The 20,649-nt window shown below is 47.0% G+C and overlaps 1 protein-coding gene across 1 annotated transcript; it reads left to right on the forward strand.

Moving 5' to 3' along the window:
* The first annotated feature begins 215 nt into the window (after positions 1-215).
* CCDC167 (coiled-coil domain containing 167) lies at positions 216-19,575 on the forward strand. The gene is made up of 4 exons (XM_031688488.2): positions 216-296; positions 17,374-17,468; positions 17,675-17,727; positions 19,220-19,575. The coding sequence occupies exons 1-4, from the start codon at positions 255-257 to the stop codon at positions 19,321-19,323; spliced, it is 294 nt and encodes a 97-aa protein (XP_031544348.1). The 5' UTR covers positions 216-254; the 3' UTR covers positions 19,324-19,575.
* Positions 19,576-20,649: the final 1,074 nt, after the last annotated feature.

The following is a 20,649-nucleotide window of genomic DNA, read 5'->3' on the forward strand; positions in this document are numbered from 1 at the left end:
AGAGGCAGCTCCACCCCTGGGCGGGCCACCGCTCCTCCCGGGCCAATCTAGTTACTCTCCTCTCACGGCCCGCTAGGCGGAGGCTTCAAATAGTGATTGCCCCTCATAAACATGGCCGCGCCAAGATGGCGACTGCCAGCAGCCCCACCTCCCGCCACCCCGGCGGCCAATGAGGAAGAAGCACGAGTCTTTGCGCATGCGTGGTGCCACTGGTGGGCGCGTCCAATAATGACTGCGGGATTCCGGCAAGTAACATGACTAAAAAGAAGCGGGAGAATCTGGGCGTCGCTGTAGAGGTAAGGGGAGAAATTGGGGGTAGGCTACACCGTTAACTGCTTTCTCCCTGCGGCGGGGTTGTGGTCGGCCAGGCCGCAGGTTGGAGGTAGAGGTGAGGGGAGAAAGCGAAGACGACGTGGGTTTCGGAGAGGAACGCGAGGATCGTGAGAGGGCCGGATGGGGGAACCGAATGTTGGAGAGCCGGACGGCGGGGGTGGGGGTAGGGAGACGAGAGGTGGGAACAGAAAGTGAGGGGACCTCCAGAGGGAAGAGACACGGAGGTGAAGGGGAGCCCCAAACGGTGTGGGACACGGAAATCGTCCCTGAGGGAGACGTTTAAATAAAGGAGAGTCAAAAGGGGCAGGTACTCGGAGGTAAAGGGGATCCCAAAGGGGTAGAAACCTATAGATGAGGGGCCCTCCAAAGATGAGGAAGACCATACTGTTTAATATATTACCGGTGGGTTAAATGTCCCCTGAGATGGGAAATTTTTCCTCTGGGGTCGTGAAGCGTGTAGCTTGAAAATTACTCTGGGGACCTATGGGAATTTGTAGAGAATTCTGGAATGATGGTGTTCCCAAAGAGCTTACAAATAATTATATTTGGAAGGGAAAGAAAATTGATACGTATTGAGCAATTGCTATGTTATTTACACTCTTGGTTAATTCTCATTACAAGCCTATGAGATTTTTATGGATGAGGAAGGGAAATAGGTTTCAAGTAGAGCCCAGGTTAAAGTGGTTGAGGCGCTGAGAATCATGCACAGGTGATTTGCTTTCTGGTGCATCTTGTTCCTCCTGTGTTACAGTTCTTTTAGATCACTCTCCCAGGGGTTGCAAGAAAGATACGGGGTAACAGTCTTCTTGAGCTTTTTGCCAGTTCAGTGATTCTCAAACGTAAGAATATATTGAGAATTATCTGTGTTGTTAAAAATGGAAAGTTGAATTTTCCCCCATCCTGAGTAATTCAGTAGGACTTGGGTATGTAAATAATTTAACAAAGAACCTGCATTGTAGACAAGTAACACCCATGCTTATGCAAGAGGTTTTAGTACCATCCCTTGAGAAATATTTACCTACTTGATAGGAAAGAAGGTTGATGGAAATGTGAATCCCCTTGTAAAAGAGAATATAGATGGTAAAATGAGATGGCACTATGAAGTGGGAAGAGCATAGATTTTATAGCCTGTATTAGGATATGATAAATTGCTATAAGAGGGAAACCCTAGCATTCAGTGGCTTCAAGAATAAGATTTTCTTTTTTTCCGACACGCTGAAGCAGGGATTGGCAGATGTTGTCTAAAAAGGATCAGATAGTAAATATTTTAGGCTTTTTGGGCTGTATTGTTTCTGTTGCAACTGCAGTTGATCCTCATTATTCAGATATTTTGTATTTGTGAATTTGTCTACTTGCTAAAATGTTTGTAACCCCTACTTCAGTACTTGAAAGACTTGTAGTAATTAACAAACTGAAAGCAGTGAGATTTGATTCACCTGAGGCCCACGTGTCCACTTAAGATTGAACAAGGCAATGCTGTGTCTTTCAGTTCTTCAATGTGCTGTAAACAAGTGTCCTTTTTCTGGTTTATTTACTACCATGTTTCTTGCATTTTTTTTTTTATTGGTGATTTTGCTGTTTAAAAACAGCCCACAAGTGTAGTGCTGAAGTACTGTTAGCTTTCCAAAGTGCAAGAAGGCTGTGGCATGCCATGCAGAGAAAATGTATATGTTAGATATGCTTTTTCAGGCATGAGTTTTTGTGCTGTTGGATGTGAGTTCATTGTTAATGAATCAACAATATATATTAAATAAGGTCTCTTTAAATAGAAACACACACAAAACAAGATTTTGTATTGATTAGCTGATAAAAATACTGAGACCAGAGGCTCCTAGGAACCTAACCTGGTTCAGTATTTGCTAATTCATTGTTGGCATCTTTATAAACTATCGCAAATAATGAGAGTCAGCTATACTCAGATAGGCTGTCTTAGCACAAAAGCAGCCATAGACAGTATAGAAATTAATGAGTGTTCCAATAAAACTGTATTTATAGAAACTAGTGGACTGTATTTGGCCCACAGACCATAGTTTGCTAACTCCTGGTCTAGAGTATCAGGACAGTAGTGGTTCTGCCATATTCCTTCCATCTTGTGGCTCTGCCATCCCCCAGGACCTTGTTGTCACCTCATGAATGAAACTAGGTTGCACACCATTGAGGCGTCCACTGATAGGGAAAGAGTGGAGGAAGCACACTCACTGCCGTACTGGGCTCCAAGTGCTCACTCTCTGTTGGTTAAAAAGTAGCTCAGATGCAAGGCCTCACTTACTGCAAGGGAGGTGGCATTCATCAGCTAGGAGGCTGCGAGCCCTACTACAGGGCCATTACTGTGGAAAAAGGGGTGAGTGTGTTTTAGTGGATGGCTGGCAGTCTCCTTAGCAGACTGCATCTTACCTCACAGTGTAGGTTTGAGGATTAAATGAGACAATGTATGTAAAGTGCCTAGAACATGCCTACACACAGTGAATAATCAACAAACAGTGCTTTCTTATCAGTAGCCTTTGTAGTTCTTTTGCGTCCTTCCATCATGGCCCCTTGTTTGAACTTTTGTTTCCTCATCTGTAACATGAAGGACTTGAACTTCACTGGGGGTTACAGACTCACTGACTATGGTCCAAATATGGATCATAGATGATCATAAGTGTCTTTTGTTTGGCTGACACAGGTTTTGTCCAAATATGGATCATAGATGATCATAGGTGTCTTTTGTTTGGCTGACACAGGTTTTAAAAGTGTTTTAATTTGGTGGAGTACATGCTCTCCTAGTGCCTTGTATCAGTCACATTTGCTCACTTTTTTTTTTTTTAGCTTGTCTGATACCAGTATAGATATTTACATTGGCCATCTTGATATCTAGATTACTTTTTGCTTGTATATTCTAAGATTTGAGCTCTGCAACTGTGCACTTGAGGAAAAACTTGGCATCTGACTGTCTCCTCACCTTGTTTCTCTGTTGCCCCCTGCGGATCTCAGTGTTGAATGTGCGTTGGTGCTGGGTAGCAGTAGATACTGTCCTGTTATTAAAAGTCGTGTGCTCAGAGCCAGTGAAGTGGCTTTTAATCAAAAATGTTTGTTGATCTGATGAGTGCAATAAAATCCCCACAAGTGAGTGATCTCAGCACCTGCAGTCTCCACTTGTAATGAAGCAATTACTGAGCAGGCAGCACTCCCCCTGAGGGCTGACTCAGGCCAGGTATATGGGGCAGTCACCTCACAGTACACCCAGGCACCTCACAGCCTTCCCCACTTGTGGCTCCTCTCAAGGCCTTTACATCCAACTCATTTGTCAGCTTATGAGATCTCAGATTTGAAAAAAACTAGGTTCTGAGAGTTAATTCTGAATAGCAGGAGAGAATTATAATTCAGATGAGAAATCACCAGCTTTGGTACTGATTTTCAAGTTGTGTGGAAAGAGGGTAAAGTTGTATTTCAGTCTAAATTGATAGGAGAATTCTGGCTGAGGGAAAGGTTTAATTTCAGTCTAAATGCTGATAGGATTTTGGCTGATGTGAAACCTGTTTTTTAGTCTGATAGTAATGAGCTGTTACTTGGTCATTGTACTTTTTTTGTTTTTAATTGAAGTATGGTCAGTTTACAATGTTGTGTCAAATTCTGGTGTACAGCACAATACTTCAGTCATACAGGAACGTACATATATTTGTTTTCATATTCTCTTTCACCAGATGTTAGTACAAGATATTGAATATAGTTCACTATGCTATACACTATAAGCTTGTTGTTTATCTTTTTTATATATTAGTTAGTATCTGTAAATCTTGAACTCCCAATTTATCCCTTCCCACCCCCTCCCCTAGTAACCATAAGTTTGTTTTCTGTGTTTGTGAGTCTGTTTCTGTTTTGTAAATAATTTCATCTTTTTATTTTTTAGATTCCACATATAAGTGATATCTTATGGTATTTTTTTTCTTTCTCTTTCTGGCGTACTTCACTTGGAATGACATTCTCCAGGTCCATCCATGTTGCTGCAAATGGCATTATTTTATTATTTTTTATGGCTGAGTAGTATTCCATTGTGTAAATATACCACAAGTTCTTTATCCAGTCATCTGTCAGTGGCATTTAGGTTGTTTCCATGTCTTGGCTATTGTAAGTAGTGCTGTTATGGACATTGGGGTGCATGTATCTTTTTGAATTAAGGTTCCCTCTAGATAGATGCCCAGGAGTGGGAGTGCTGGATCATACAGTAAGTCTGTTTCAAGTCTTTTGAGGAATCTCCATAGTGTTTTCCATAATGGTTGCACCAAACTACTATCCCACCAGCAGTGTAGGAGGGTTCCTTTTCTCCACACCCTCTCCAGCATTTATTGTTTGTGGACTTTTGAATGATGGCCATTCTGACTGGTGTGAGGTGATACTTCATTGTAGTTTTGATTTGCGTTTCTCTGATAATTAGCGATATTGAGCATTTTTTCATGTGCCTATTGGCCATTCATATGTCTTCATTGAAGAATTGCTTGTTTAGGTCTTCTGCCCATTTTGGGGTTGGGTTTTTTCCTTTTTCTTAAGTTGTATGAGCTCTTTGTATATTTTGGAAATTAAGCCCTTGTCAGTCTCATAGTTTGCAAATATTTTCTCCCATTCTGTAGGCTGTCTTTTTGTTTTGCTTATGGTTTCCTTTGCCATACAAAAGCTTGTAAGTTTAGTTAGGTCCCATTTGTTTAATTTTGCTTTTATTTCTATTGCCTGGGTAGACTGCCCAGGGGATCATTGCTGAGCTTTATGTTGGATAATGCTTTGCCTGTATTTTCTTCTCAGAGGTTTATAGTGTCTTGCTTTATGTTTAAGTCTTTAAGCATTTTGAGTTTATTGTTGTGTATGGTGTGAGGGAGTATTCTAACTTCATTGATTTACATGCAGCTGTCCAGTTACCCAATACTGTTTGCTGAAGAGACTATCTTTACTCCATTATATGTTCTTGCCTCTTTTGTCAAAGTTTAATTGACCAAAAGTTTGTGGGTTTATTTCTGGGTTCTCTATTCTGTTCCATTGATCCTTATGTCTGTTTTTGTACCAATACCATGCTGTTTTGATTAGCTCTGTAGTATTGTCTGAAGTCTGGGAGGGTTATTCCTCCAGCTTCATTCTTTTTCTTCAGTAATGCTTTGGCAATTCTGGGTCTTTTGTGATTCCATATAAATTTTAGGATTATTTGTTCTAATTCTGTGAAAAATGTCCTGGGTAATTTGATAGGGATCACATTAAATCTGTAGATTGCTTTGGGTAGTATGGCCGTTTTAATAATAATTCTTCCAATCCAAGAACATGGGATATCTTTCCATTTCTTAAAGTCATCTTTAATTTCCTTAGTCAGTGTCTTGTAGTTCTCCACATATAGGTCTTTCACTTCCTTGATCAGATTTATTCTTAAGTATTTTATTTTGGGGGATGCAATTTTAAAAGGGATTGTTTCGTTACTTTCCTTTTCTGACATTTCATTGTTAGTGTAAAGAAATGCCACTGATTTCTGTATGTTGATCTTGTATCCTGCTCCCTTGCTGAAGATTTTATCAGCTCTAGCAGTTTTTGTGTGGAGCCTTTAGGGTTTTCTATATATAATATCATGTCATCTGCATATAATGACAATTTTACCTCTTGTTTTCCAATTTGGATCCCTTTTCTTTCTTTTTCTTGTCTAATTGTTATGGCTAGGACTGCCAATACTATATTGAATAGAAGTGGTGAGAGTTGGCATCCTTGTCTTGTTCCAGATTTTAGAGGGAAGACTTTCAGCTTTCACTGTTGAGTATTAAGCTGGTTGTAGGTTTGTGATAAATAGCTTTTATTATGTTGAGAAATATTCCCTCTATACCAACTTTGTTAAGAATTTTTATCATAAATGGGTGTTGAATTTTATCAAATGCTTTTTCTTTATTGAGGTGATCGTGTGATTTTTGTCCTTTCTCTTATTAATGTGGTGTATCACATTGATTGATTAGCATATGTTGAACCATCCTTGTGTCCCTGGGAATGAATCCAACTTGATCATGGTGTATAATCTTTTTTATATGTTGTTGGATTCTGTTTGCTAATATTTTGTTGAGGATTTTTGCATCTATGTTCATCAACGATATTGGCTTATAGCTTTCTATTTTGGTAGTGTCTTTGGCTTTGTTGTCAGGGTGTTGGTGGCTTCACAGAATGAGTTTGGAAGTGTTCCCTTCTCTCAGTCTTTTGGAAGAGTTTGAGAAGGATTGGTATGAGCTCTTCTTTGTATGTTTGATAGAATTCCCCAGTGAAGCCATCTGGTCCTGGACTTTGCTTTGCAGGAAGGTTTTTTTTTTTTATTGCTGATTCTGTTTCACTTCTAGTGATTGGTCTGTTCAAATGATCTATTTCTTCTTAATTCGGTTTTGGTGGAGTCCTTTTTTTTTTCCTGCAGCTGGACCATTTATCTTGGTGTCTTTAGATGTTTCAACAGCTAGTTGATCTTAAGTTAACAGATATGCAGTGTCTTAGCTGACATCCTTTTTAAAGGGGATAACTTGGTTGGATCTGGTTCCTAGTACAAAAATCTATCAGGTTAGAAAGCTTTTCACTACAGGTTACAGAAAACTGACTTCTGTGACCTAAACAAATAGGAGTATACTTTTTTTTCTCATCCCAGGAAATCTGGAGGGAGGTGGTTATTGGCATTGATTTCAAAGCTCAGCTTTGTCAAGGCTGATATTTCTGCATTATCTAGCTGTTTCCTCCTAGTCGCAAGATAGCTGCCACAGCTGTAGTCGTTATATTCAATTTTAAGTCAGAGAAAAGAAAAGGAATCATAATACTCCTTGTCCCTTTTATCAGCAAAGAATAAGCTCTCCGAGGAGTCTCCCAGCTGACTAATGGAACATCTCATTGGCCAGAGCTGGGTCATGACCACGCCTAGCTGCAGTGAGGCTGGGAGAGCAGCTGTTGAGCTTTTCTAACCTCTGTGGTGGAGGCAGACAGAGGAGGAGGGGTTGGGAATCTATGTTGTGTTGGCCAACTGATAGTATCTGCTAGAGGGAATAAAAGTTAATAGGAGTCACTTGAAATTCACTGGAATTCTTATCCGAAAAAGAGGCCAGGATCAGTGACAGTGAAGGAGAGGTGGTAGGTTGAGAGGAGAAAATGAGTGAAACAGGATGAGCACCAGGAGGAAAGGAGCCTGGACACTTGTAATTATTTGTGTCATGTCAGCCACGGCTGTGAGCTCCCTGAGGGCAGGGAGGGACAGAAGCACTAAGTATGGATGGAAACAGTCTCAGTTCTGGAACAGGCTGTGTACAAGGCTGCTGGCAACCTACCATTTTCTGAAACCAGAGATAGAAGCAGCCTAGTGGACTGTCAATAAATATTACAGAATTGGCTTGAGTGGCTGGAGGAGGCACTTGAACTCTCACCCCTGTCTTCTGGGCCCAGTTGAGTGTTTTGCTGGTCAGAGGTCAGGGGGCCACAGTGGAACAGGTGGCTGGCCGCTTGTCTTGCTGGGGAGCCACCCTGCCAGGGGCTGGGAGAAAGGCTTACGGTGTGCGGACACTGTTCAAGGACAGCTGACCATTAAATGAGCCTCACCTGCTGCCAGGCACAAGCGACAGGTCGCCACTGGGCAGGTGATTTCTCTCTGCAGCCAGCGTCTGGTTCCACTCCACTTGACGGGGGTCAGGAGACTAAAACCTCATTACCTATCGCGGCTGGATGTCAGCATGTGTGGAGTGGCTGTTTGCCAGCATCTTAATTAATGAATTCATAAGGCACGGGGTGGATGCCAATTCTTGAAAAGTGCTTTGAGCCCTTCAGCAATGAAGAAGCTTTTGCTAATTTATCAAAAAATATATATTGGAAAAAAGAAGAGAAAACAAACCTTAGACAATGTTCTGGTCCAGGGACAGCTGAAGGCTCCAGGTGAGGACTGCTTGCAGAGCTGCTCAGCAGGCCAGAAGGTCTCAAGGCCTCAGAGCTTCCACGGGCTTTGGTAGGGCCCCTCACGTTCCTGACCTGGGGCAGGTGGTGACTCTCCAGAGAAGTGACAAGCCCCTTGGCTCTCTGCTTTTCCTGAAAATTGCTCATGGATTAAAAACGAGCGGTGTACTGTCTTCATCTCCCCAGCTTAGGAGAGAAATTTCTGCTGATTTTGGAGCCATGGCAGAGGTTTGTTTTCTGACCCCCGACAGATCCTCCTCCACAGAAGAACATCCCTTAAGCAGTATCAGGGTAATTGGTCCCTTGGGGTTCGAGGCTAGTCACCTGGAAAATCGAGGCCCGTGACCCCCATGTGACTTGGCTGTGTGGCCTCAAGGCCCCCGATGGGAAGCCCCTTCACTTTTGCCAGAGACCATCTGGGCAGGCAGTCTGGCTTCTCTACCCATTACGGTAAACGTCCTGGGGCCTCCCTGACGTGTGAAAATGAGTGGATTTCCAGAAATCCAGTTCCCATGCTGCTGGGGCTGGAGATGAAACAGCTGACACCACTCTCTGGGCTGTGAATTGTTAGCAAGTGAAAAGAAGGCTGTAGGGAAAGAAGGGCTTATCAGGCCCAACTAGCCTACTTTTTTCCTTCTTGAAACCAGGCCTGGACTGCCCTGTGTGTGTTTTGGAGGGTGCTGTGGCAGTGTAAGTGATCTGGGGGTGTAGGCTGGGGTGTCTGTGAGACCGGGAATTGGAGGGTAATTGCCTTCACTGTGAGGACAGACGCTGGGCTCCCGTCTCACTGTCTCCAAGCAAACAGATTTCAGTCAGGTTCTTCCCTCACAGTGAGTATCTGTTATGTGGACAGAAACCAAGCAAAGCCCTGTATAAGATTATTCAGGGTAGAGAATCTGTTAAAGCCAGATCAACAAGCTTATATGAGCTTTGACTGGGATGTGGAATGATTTTGTTCCACAGAACTTTTGTCGTGAATGTTTTCATGAGGGATTTCGGAGAAAGAGCTTGAAGTGGTGGAGAGAGCATATCTCTGAAGCAAAAAAACCCAGATTCAGACCCCAGTTCTGCCACTTCCCATCGGCACATCCTAGGGCAGGTTGCTTAAATTCTCTGTGCGGGAGTGTGCTTCTCTGTGAAATGGGGACAGTCTCTTACTTACAGAGTTGATGCAGACATTGGGGAGCGTGTGGGAAGCTGCCCACAAGCTGCCTGGCTCAGGGTATAAGGAGCAGAGGTTACGCCCAGGAGCTAAGAGTGGCTCAGAGCTGGTGGCTCTGTGCTTTCCCCATGTGGGCGGGGAGCTCCCACTGCCCGGCTCCCCGGGTACTGGCTGTGTGACCCTGGACAAGCTACTTCGTCTCCATGGCCCGAGTTTCCTCATCCACAAAATGTGGACGCTGATGCTACTGCTCAGCTGTTGTGAGCGTTCTGTGAGGGAATCGTGGGAAGCGCTTAGAGCAGTGCCTGGCACGTAGGCCCACTACAGAAGTGTTCGCTGCTACTGGTATTATTGTGGACTTTGGGCTTCTGGATGCTGCTTTGACATGTGCTGTGCCATCCAGACACGCGGAACTCCGTGATTTTAGTTGGGCTCGGGTACCTCAACGCTGTGCTCTTTATTAGGTCTCAGTGTCCAGCAGGAGCAGTTAATGCTCCATGACTGCTGCTTGACTCCTGAGGAGAACTCATTCCCAGCCACTTCTTGTCACTCAGTGCCCAGAAGCTCCCAAGAGCAAGGCCGGCAAGACCGGAAATGACTCCCTAAACGAGAAGGCAGAGTGGCTTGCCTGGCAGTGCCAAGCCCCAAGGGTGCCTCAGCCCTTTCCCAGGAGAAACTCTACCCTGGACAGTGGGTCCTTAGGGAGTAGGCAGGGAGCCACCTCCCAGGCTGTCAAGATGTTCATGGTAGCATCATTCAGCCACCTTCAATAGGAGAGTGACAGCCTGTGGCTCGTGCTTGTCGGCAGAATAGAAGCTGCTGGTGAGGCCTGGGCAGCAGTCAGACCTGGAGCTGGGCCCCTGTGGGGCCCAACCAGACCAGTGTGCTGGGCAGTTATGGTGTGGGAGCTGGCACTCACCTTCCCTGCCCCCAAAGAGGCCTCAATTGGGACTTCCATTCCAGGAGGCTCCACACTCCTGAAAAGACGCCTCCTGGGGTTTCTGGGCGAATTTTATAGTTTCTCTTAACTCAGTGGTTTTATGGCATATAGGACCCAAGGGAGACTTCCGTGAAGCTCTGAGAATAGGGTGTTAGTCCCCAAGTCGGGTGGCAGAGGTGATTTTGCTTAGTGGGCCTGGGGCTACTGAACCGCCTGTGGACGCTTCGGGGAGCACAGAGCACTCAGAGCTGTGTCTGAGGGAGGGATCCTGGAGGAAGGCAGTGGGAAGAGACCCTACCCCTGGTGACTGGAAATGAAGAAGCCTTTCTTCCCTGGGCACGTGCCAGCAGGAGCAATGGCCCCACTTGGCCGGGGTTGGGACCTCTGCTGGCCTTTACTGTCAGTCTGACAGCAGAGTTTCACATTCTTCTGCAGAAAACACCACCTCTGTGGACAATCTTTAGTCCTACGCTTCTCCTCACTGAGCCTGTTCCTCTGCCCACTCACAAAGTCACCCTCCAGGCTCCGATCCCCAAGTCCATGCTTCGATAAGAAAGCCAGCTCCCATCCTGAGTGTGGAGGAATCCCTTGTGGATATTTCCCGATAAAGTACAGATTTCCTTGATTCTGTCTCCTGGGCCTCCCCTGGGCCCTCAGCTCCCTCCTACTTGAAGGATGCTCCTTCCCACTCCCTGCCTCATGTACCTTTCCTCCCTCCCTCCCTCTCCTTCACTTCTTCCCTGTGGGCAGATTTTAGGCACTGCTGGTCTCGAGGTCAAAGGTAGACTTTCCCACCAGGACACCCCGCACACTCACCACCTACTTCCCAGTCCCCTGAACTACTTGCCCACAAGTTTACCCAACACCTACCGCATCCTTGGCACTGTGTGACTTGTCAGAAGGCAGTTTGCTAACTGGTAAGAACTCACACCACTGCCTTTCGGATTCCTTGGGTCCCTCTGCAGCCATGCATCACCTACTGACTGTCATCTCAGTGACTTAGACACACTGTTCTTTTCCCTGTATAAACACAGACACTGGGTGTTCTGAGTATAAACGTGATGCATGGACACTTCTTTTATTCGTGCTATTGTACATCGGGGGCATCCTCTCTCTGACCCCACATTGTGCCTGAATGAGTGTCTCTCTCAGTCCTTACCTGGGCTGTTACTTTACCTATGACAGTCACAGCCAGCAATGCTCCCTCCCTACAGCTCCAGGGAAGTCCCAGCACTGAACCAGTTGGGCCAGCCATGCCCTTCCTGCCAATTGACCTGCTGTCCACTGAGTCTGTTCTGCCCTTAGATGCTGCTCTAGGCCTCTCATCCTCGGCTTCCACCAGGCCCAGTCTCTACAACTTGGCACTGGTTCCAGAACCCCACTCCAGCTTCATCCCCAGGCAAGACCATGAGGTTCTGAGCATGCCATGTCCCGAGCCAGCTGGAGAGGCCGGCTTGTAGAGGCATTACTGTTCTGATGGTCTACCCTGCAGGCCCCACCCCTGCTGAGCCCCTCCACAGACTCAGGATGGCCATATCCGAGTCAGAGGGACTCCCCTTTCCACTGCTGCCAGCCAGTGACCAATAGAGATTTCTCTGCATCACACACCACTGCTTCATCTCTTCTTACTCTTGCCACAAATGAACTCAATAAAAAAAACCCTCCTTTTTATTCCCTAAAGATCTAGTGAAACCCATTCTCTGATAATAATGATAGCAAACAGTGGGGAGGGTGCAGCTCAGTGGTAGAGTGTTAGCTCAGCATGCACAAGGTCCCAGGTTCAGTCCCCAGGACCTCCATTAAAAAAATGTTTTTTTAAAAAAGAATAATAGCAAACACTTGTTAGACCCCCCACTATGTGTGTTAGGCACTATTCTAAGCACCTTACATGTATTGCTTCGTATTGTCTGCACAACAAAATTTTTTTGTATTATATATTTTTATTGACGTGTAGTCCGTTTACAGTGTGTCAATTTCTTGTGTACAGCATAATGTTTCAGTCATACATGAAAACATTTATTCATTTTCATGTTCTTTTTCACCAGATGTTACTACAAGATATTGAATATAGTTCACTATGCTATACACTATAAGCTTGTTGTTTATCTTTTTTATATATGAAGTGTCTGCCAATCTCCAACTCCCAATTTATCCCTTCCCACTCCATTCCCCCTCTGGTAACCATAGGTTTGTTTTCTGTGTTTGTGAGTCTGTTTCTGTTTTGTAAATAAGTTCATCTTTTTTTTTTAAGTTTCCACATATAAGTGATATCTTATGGTATTTTTTTCCTTCTCTTTCTGGTGTACTTCACTTAGAATGACATTCTCCAGGTCCATCCATGTTGCTGCAAATGGCATTATTTTATTATTTTTTATGGCTGAGTAGTATTCCATTGTGTAAATATACCACAAGTTCTTTATCCAGTCATCTGTCAGTGGCATTTAGGTTGTTTCCATGTCTTGGCTATTGTAAGTAGTGCTGTTATGGACATTGGGGTGCATGTATCTTTTTGAATTAAGGTTCCCTCTAGATAGATGCCCAGGAGTGGGAGTGCTGGATCATACAGTAAGTCTTTTGAGGAATCTCCAAAGTGTTTTCCATAATGGTTGCACCAAACTACTATCCCACCAGCAGTGTAGGAGGGTTCCTTTTCTCCACACCCTCTCCAGCATTTATTGTTTGTGGACTTTTGAATGATGGCCATTCTGACTGGTGTGAGGTGATACTTCATTGTAGTTTTGATTTGCGTTTCTCTGATAATTAGCGATATTGAGCATTTTTTCATGTGCCTATTCACCATTCATATGTCTTCATTGAAGAATTGCTTGTTTAGGTCTTCTGCCCATTTTGGGGTTGGGTTTTTTCCTTTTTCTTAAGTTGTATGAGCTCTTTGTATATTTTGGAAATTAAGCCCTTGTCAGTCTCATAGTTTGCAAATATTTTCTCCCATTCTGTAGGCTGTCTTTTTGTTTTGCTTATGGTTTCCTTTGCCATACAAAAGCTTGTAAGTTTAGTTAGGTCCCATTTGTTTAATTTTGCTTTTATTTCTATTGCCTGGGTAGACTGCCCAGGGGATCATTGCTGGGCTTTATGTTGGATAATGCTTTGCCTGTATTTTCTTCTCAGAGGTTTATAGTGTCTTGCCTTATGTTTAAGTCTTTAAGCATTTTGAGTTTATTGTTGTGTATGGTGTGAGGGAGTATTCTAACTTCATTGATTTACATGCAGCTGTCCAGTTATCCCAATACTGTTTGCTGAAGAGACTATCTTTACTCCATTATATGTTCTTGCCTCCTTTGTCAAAGTTTAATTGACCAAAAGTTTGTGGGTTTATTTCTGGGTTCTCTATTCTGTTCCATTGATCCTTATGTCTGTTTTTGTACCAATACCGTGCTGTTTTGATTAGCTCTGTAGTATTGTCTGAAGTCTGGGAGGGTTATTCCTCCAGCTTCATTCTTTTTCTTCAGTAATGCTTTGGCAATTCTGGGTCTTTTGTGATTCCATATAAATTTTAGGATTATTTGTTCTAATTCTGTGAAAAATGTCCTGGGTAATTTGTTAGGGATCACATTAAATCTGTAGATTGTTTGGGTAGTATGCAACTTATTGAAACGTGAAACATTGTCTTTGTTTTATACATGAATAAACTGAGGCACCAAATTAAGGAAGTCACCTCACACGTGGCAAGAGTATAGCCCAGACTCCTTGTTACCACACTTTTCAGGAACTACAATTTTAGGCTTCCAGGAACTTAGGCTTCCCAACTGCTTGCCCAGCTTTGACTGTTATTACAAAATCTTCTGGACATTTGTCTCATTCTGTCCTAACCCATGTCTTCTCGTCCTGGCTGTCTTGTCCTGTGTTGCCTTCAGCCTGGTGGCAGAGAGAAAGCTAACAAAAAACTATAGATTTGTTTCGGGAACCTGCAGAGTGCATAGTCCATGTGCATGTCACTGAGAGTTGACTGATACGCCAACTAGGGGCTTCCTTTAAGCCCCACTTTCTGGGTCCTCTCCCTTATTTCTTGGTTACCATCTTTCTGGGCCAGCTCTGCTCTGTAGACACAACTCCTCACTCCAGCCACAACTAAAAGATGCATCCTGACCCTCTCTCCCTGCCTTCTCTGCAATCAGGTCATCAGCATCTTCTCACCCATTATTATAGCTGCTTGACAACTGGCTTGTGCTTCAGCAGATGCTGCAGGGTGTTTGACTGGCAGTGGGATCACTGTCTGAGGATGGGCTGGTGGCCTACTGAAAAGCCTCCAAACAGTCCCAGGCTCCTCTCACTCAGCCCACATCGAGCAGCTGGGTTATAAAGGAGAACTCGCTATTTAGAAGGGAATCAGGGCTTCAGCAGGACATAAATATTCATAGAGGGAGGTTAGAACTTGAGTTCCTAAAACCTTGATTTGTGTTAGTCTATTATAAGCTCATTAAAAAGTGGTAAGTGAAAGTGGGGTATTTGTGGAACTATAGTTAAATTGGCCTTGTTCAGATAAAGGCCTCCAGCTGCCAGCTCCACAGGCCCTGCCCAGAGCACGACAGCAGACTAGCTCGGCCACCTGTGGTCTGCCAACCTCAATTTAAAGATTTTGCTTAGCATGAGTTCCTGGCCTCGCTCTGGGCCAATTATCCCTTGTTTGGGTCCTTGGTAGCCTTCTAAAGCTGTTTAGGGATGGAAATCCCCGAACTTCCTCTCCAGAATGACATGCAAGCCAGGGCCTGGCCCAAGGGGCGGCAAGGAGAAATCTGGCTGACCTAGGAGTAACACTGGCATTGGGTAATCTACGAAGTACATAATCCATGTGCTTCTGTGTAACTGCTTCTCCTACCTTCCTCCAGCTTCTGTGGGCATGAGGGGAAGGTTTCATATGAGGCCTAGCCCCTTAGCCCCACCTATGCTCAGCCCTACTTATTCCTCCATGGCTACAAACAGCAATTACAGCAGACCAGGCCTTGTGGTGGCCACAAAGGGGAGACAGATGGCCACTAGCCTTCTAGGACGGGAGCTACAAAGGCATCCTTAGAGGCCAGGCAGTCACGTGCACAAGTGGAATGGGCCAGTCTGGGCTAGACTTGAGACCCTTGGGCTTCAGGTTTACATCATCTGCCTCTGGGACTCCCAGAGTTTGGCAAGATGAGGTTGGGACACATAACTGGATGATATAGTATGTCCGCAGCTTCATGAGAGAAGGACTGGTTAATTGGCCAGAAGGAGGCAGTACCTTCTGGCCAAGGACAGCAGAGAAGGCCTCATGGAGGAGATAGAGCCTCAGGAATTAAGCTTTGTGTGGGACCCAGCGTGGAATTTGGTGCCGATTGTGGTTTCTACACCAGGAAATGGAAACAGCATGTCTCGGGGTCCTGAGGGACTGGGCTGTGTGTGTTGGGGGCACTGCTGTGAAGGGTAAGCCTCATGGCAGCCCGAGGCTCCACTAACCGTCACATCAGGCGGCTGCTGTTCCCTGAGCGTGGCCTCCCAGTGCTCATTTCCCGGCAGCGCAGGTTCCTAGATGGCCTTTGGCTTCCCCAGGCACAGGCCCCATCCCTTGGCTGGGGCTGTTTCCCAGGACAGCCCTCCCTTTGGTACCCATTAGCAGGGAAATGACACAACCAGGCAGTTAACTCAAGGCTCTGCAGTTGCTCCCTCCCACAGGGCCCTGCTTCCAGAGCTGGAGTTGCAGTAGGCTGGGGCTGCAGGAAAGGGGGTAGATGGTGTGTAGTTTGAGCTGGGTGTTGGAACAAGGGAAAGTGGCTGACCCAGAAATGTCCAGGATGGGTACTGGCCAGGGAGAGTCTTCAGGGGCAACTCTGACACTGGCCCCAGAACACCTGCCTGGGATTCAGGGATTCATACTTGGCAGTTGTTGATCATCTGCACAGGGGCCACTCCAGAAAGGACAGGAGCATGGAACTGCCTGAGACTGATAAGGGGAGGGGTGTTCCACTCTGAGTCCTCAGAAAAGTCATTCCATTTGAGTGCCCATTCTCCGCATTTGTGAAACAGAAGTTATATTTGCTATCTCTCCCAGGGATGTGGTGAGAATGAGTGAAGTCAAATGGAAAATCAGGTATTAGCGGGACACAAGGCACTGTTCAGTCTGCTGCTGTGAGGGACGCAGGGCCACTGAGCTCCCATCCACTGAAATCTAGGCTCCCACCAGCAGGGCGGCGGTACAGGAAGAGCAGGCCCCAGGCCCAGGGAGGCGGCTGATTGGACAGACACCTGGAGACAGATGAACTTCCAAAGCCAAATGTGTGATGTCAGGACCTTGGGCAATCCAGTCCAGTATTTTATAAGTCATTTCCCCACAACTCAGATTATTTCCCCAAGAACACACCTCTGAAACTATAATCAAAACAAATGGGAGAACTGATACCTTTGGCATCCAGCCTTTCAGGAGCTTTGCTGTTTTGCTCCACAAGTTACAGCTAGCTTGATGATGGTCAATGCTTTTGCATAAGAACCAAATCAGAAAGAAATAAAGTGTCTCTGAGCCTTGTTTTCAGGAATTTTTATTGAATCTCATGGAAAAATGTATATTATTACAACTTAGATTACTTTAAAATTAAGTGTACCAATGTGAAGAAATGGCTCTGCTTTTTGGCCCCTTGCTGTCTGATCGTATGAGGAGTGCTTTGGAAAGGCAACGCCTTCTTGCATCATCTCATTTCACTCTAGGACACGCCTGTGTGGCAGACACCTGCCACATTCAGGGCTCTAGTTGCTCCTGCTGTGGGGCCCAGCTGGGGCGTGTGCTGGGGCGACAGCTGATGAGGGGCCACTCCTACCTGCCTCCAACCCATGTTTGGCCCAGTGGGGTCAAGGCAGCGTTGAGACCCTGGCAACCACAGCTGTTTCCACTGGGGCTCGGGCTGCACCCCGTGGAGATAGAAGACAGCAAAGCATAGATACTGGGGTGGAGATGCAGTCCAAAAAGAATCCTAGAGGCTCCCTCCTCCCTATCCCAGGATCCCAGCTGTTTTGAAAATTGAAAGACTCTGCTCCCCATCTCTGTGTCTTTCAGATTGATGGGTTGGAAGAGAAGCTGTCACAGTGTCGGAGAGACCTGGAGGCTGTCAACTCCAGGCTCTATGGGGCGGAGCTGAGCCCAGAGGCCAGGTAATGCTCCCCCCCGCCCCGCCCCTGTGCCCTGACCCCTATCTGTCCTGGGGCCCTAGCCTTCGACTTCCATCCCCCCATACCCCCTGCCACCAGAGACCTGGGCCCTTGTTCCGTCTGTCCACCCTGCCCAGGTGTGCCAGCTGCCTCTTAGGTGGGAAGAAGGAAAAGGGCTTGAGCCATTTTGACCCCCTCCCCCCTCACAGGAGGTCTCTGGAGAAGGAGAAAAACAGCCTGATGAACAAAGCCTCCAACTATGGTAAGAAAGTCCCCTCCCATTACCAGCCCCGTCCTCCAGTCCCAGGGTCAGGAGAGGGCAGACAGCCCAGGGAGCCCACAGTGATGAGGGTCAAGGGGATTCTTCAGGAGGGAGCCAGCCCCCAGAAAGTTGCTGGAACCCACTGCAGGCTCAGCAGCCTGGAAGAAAATCAGTTTTGTCCCTCTGTTTCAGGTAGACGCAGAGGCCCATGGGTCTGTTCTTCCTCTGTGGGACAAAGGGGGATGGATGTAGCCAGGTCCAGAAGAGATCCTCACATCCACCCTGACTTGGAAGGTCTGCCCTCCCTGCCCCCTCCTCCCAGACCTCCACTCCCTCCCAGGAAGACCCTGGAGTGGGAGTGATGGGAGAAGTGGGATCTAGGGTGGAGGCTGAACCTCCCACTTGGGTGCTGTGAAGGACTACTGTGGGTGGGACAATGCTGCCACCTTCTGGGTGTCCGGGGCAGAGCCAGGTAAAGCCCTGGGAGGACGTGGAGCTGAAGGGCAGTTGTAGGACCTCCCCCCCCCCGCCATCTGTAAGCCCACCCCCCCCCCAGCAGCTTGGGAGGAAAAGGGTCTGCAGAGGCTCTCCAGACTTGTCTTTTTCACCCTGAGGGTCCAGATCTGGCCAAGAATCAATCATAGAATAGTTCAGATGGCAGGCAACCTCCCAGAGGAACCAATTTGAATCAACACTGTAAGCACAGTGCATGTCACATACCCCTAGCTGGGTCCCATCTGGCCTGCCCAGAGCTGGTTCGTAGGTAACCCCCCCCCCCACGACACACACATAGGTAAGGGTGGGACATCAGTTACCCCTCAAACTTAGCAATGTTCACATAAAATTGTAGCATTACCAGTTTAGCCTTCACAGAACACCGGCCACCAGTGTGTCACACGAGGATGGGTACAGTGTGGCTGTAGAAGAACAGTAGGACTGTTCCCTCTGGAGGGGAGCCTGACTACCTTGTGGGCATGGACTGTCCTCTTAGCATCCTAGTCCCTGCTGGGCTGGGCATCCAGCAGAGGGCAGGACTGGAAACACTGGTGGTGTGGCCTGGCCCTGTACCTACTCCAGTGTCAGGCCTAAGGAGGTCCCAGCTGCCCTCAGAGTGTCTAGGTGGCCAGATGAGACACTCTGGAAGGAGGAGCACCATGGAGCCCACCCAGTGACAGGCCAGAGGACTCACCTGGTGATACCGTGCCACCACCTAGCTTGACTTTCAGGTGTGGCCTCTTTGATGACACCCTTTCCTTATACATTCTGTGTTCAACTGCGTTTGGCGAGAAATGGCTGAGCAGCATTGGGTGTTGGAATTTTTTGGGCCAGAATCTGTAGCCAAAAGGTTGTGAGGGTCTGGGCAGATCAAGGAGGACATTTTTATGGATAAGAAAGCGGCTAGGAGTATGTGTACCTATTTGTGGAAGAGCCAGAGGAAGAGGAGAGTAGCAGATGAGCCTAACCACCTGTCTACCACCCTGTTTCCTCCCAGAGAAGGAGCTAAAGTTGCTTCGGCAGGAGAACCAGAAGAACACACTGCTCTCTGTGGCCATCTTCATCCTCCTGACTCTTGTCTATGCCTACTGGACCATGTAAGCCTGAGATTTCTCCACAGTCGGCGCAGGTTTCCCTTCAGCTCCAAGGTCATGGACAAGCAGGCCCGTCAAGCCTCAAGAAGACCAAGGTACAAGGCCATTTCCCCTGACTCAGACACTGGAGCAGGGCTTCCTGTCAGCCCAGCCTCTCCTGCCTCCCAGTCCTGCTGTGGGGCTGTCTCGGGACTCCAGAAGGACTTTGTGCTGGCTTAGGCCAAGGGAAAAGCAATAAAGAACACCCTGGCTGCTCCTATGTGCTGAGTAAATGTCATGGTCTGATGGCAGCTGGGGGCAGTGGGGTGGCACTCAGGAATCAAGATAAGCTCTTGGCCTAAACTCAGAAGGGAGGGAGAAGAGGGGCTGTGAAGGGAAGCCCCCAGCTCAAGTGGGGGAGAAGGCGATAACAAAGTACTTCTTAAGCCAGAACTGTGATGGGAGCCATTTCCAGGGCTTGGGCGCTGCTGGGGCCGAGACAGACCCCACACCACCCCTAGCAAACACTGTCTTGCCCTCTAGTCCATGCCACACTGCCTGTGACTATGGCAGAAAAAAATCTGGCCTGCGCAGCAAAGGGCAGCCTGGGGACTTGAAGGGCTCGTGTGGTGGACCCACAGGAGTGCAGAATTAATCCATCTTTAGGAGGCAGACAAGGCTGATGAGGCCTGGCAGAGCCAGTGAGCAGCAAAAGCCATGGTAATGACCAGACTTAAGGTAAGTGGCCAGTAAACCAGGAGGGGTTTGCAGGGGGGCAAACACAGACATCATCTGCTGCCCCTGAGCACAGCCCCCAACTCTACTCCCAGCACAGGGGCCAGGAGGGCAACCAGAAGGATGGAGGGGCTTGGGAGCCAAGAGCACACCAATTAAGTTAGTAAAAGCATGGAAAGGGGTTACCCTGGGAGCTAAGGCTGTGAAACGTTAAGGGAAGGACACTCAGGGTCAGGGTGACGGAGCCAAGCAATACGTAGATACCAGGCTGTAGGGGAGAACCTGCACCAGAGTGATGGGACTGCTGGAGAGACGCTAGCCTAGAGCAGAGAGGGAGAGAGGCGCCAGGCGTAGAGCGGAGGAAAGGCTGGCCGGGGTCAGGGAAACCGTCCCTCCCCTCCCTCTCTTTCCCTGTCTAGTGGCACTAATTGGTCTGACGCTTCTGTTATTTTAGTAACACAGACTGATCCTGGATTGTCACAGTGCCACATGGAGTAAGCTGTGCGATTTATATAAAGGGGAAGGTGCCTCCCTGCCCTGCTGGGCTGTAGAATCATTCATTCTCCAATCCCTGCTCTGACCAGGTGCTGCATCATTCCCCAGCTCTTCCTTGGGCCCC

The sequence above is a fragment of the Vicugna pacos genome, chromosome 20 (genome assembly GCF_048564905.1).
Source record: "Vicugna pacos chromosome 20, VicPac4, whole genome shotgun sequence".
Lineage (NCBI taxonomy): Eukaryota > Metazoa > Chordata > Mammalia > Artiodactyla > Camelidae > Vicugna > Vicugna pacos.

Bases quoted from the DNA above. Each gene is read 5' to 3' on its own strand.
- CCDC167 (XM_031688488.2), top strand. From the start codon at position 255: ATGACTAAAAAGAAGCGGGAGAATCTGGGCGTCGCTGTAGAG. The intron at 297-17,373 runs GTAAGGGGAGAA...TGTGTCTTTCAG, and splicing joins ATCTGGGCGTCGCTGTAGAG to ATTGATGGGTTGGAAGAGAA. The intron at 17,469-17,674 runs GTAATGCTCCCC...CCCCCCTCACAG, and splicing joins GAGCTGAGCCCAGAGGCCAG to GAGGTCTCTGGAGAAGGAGA.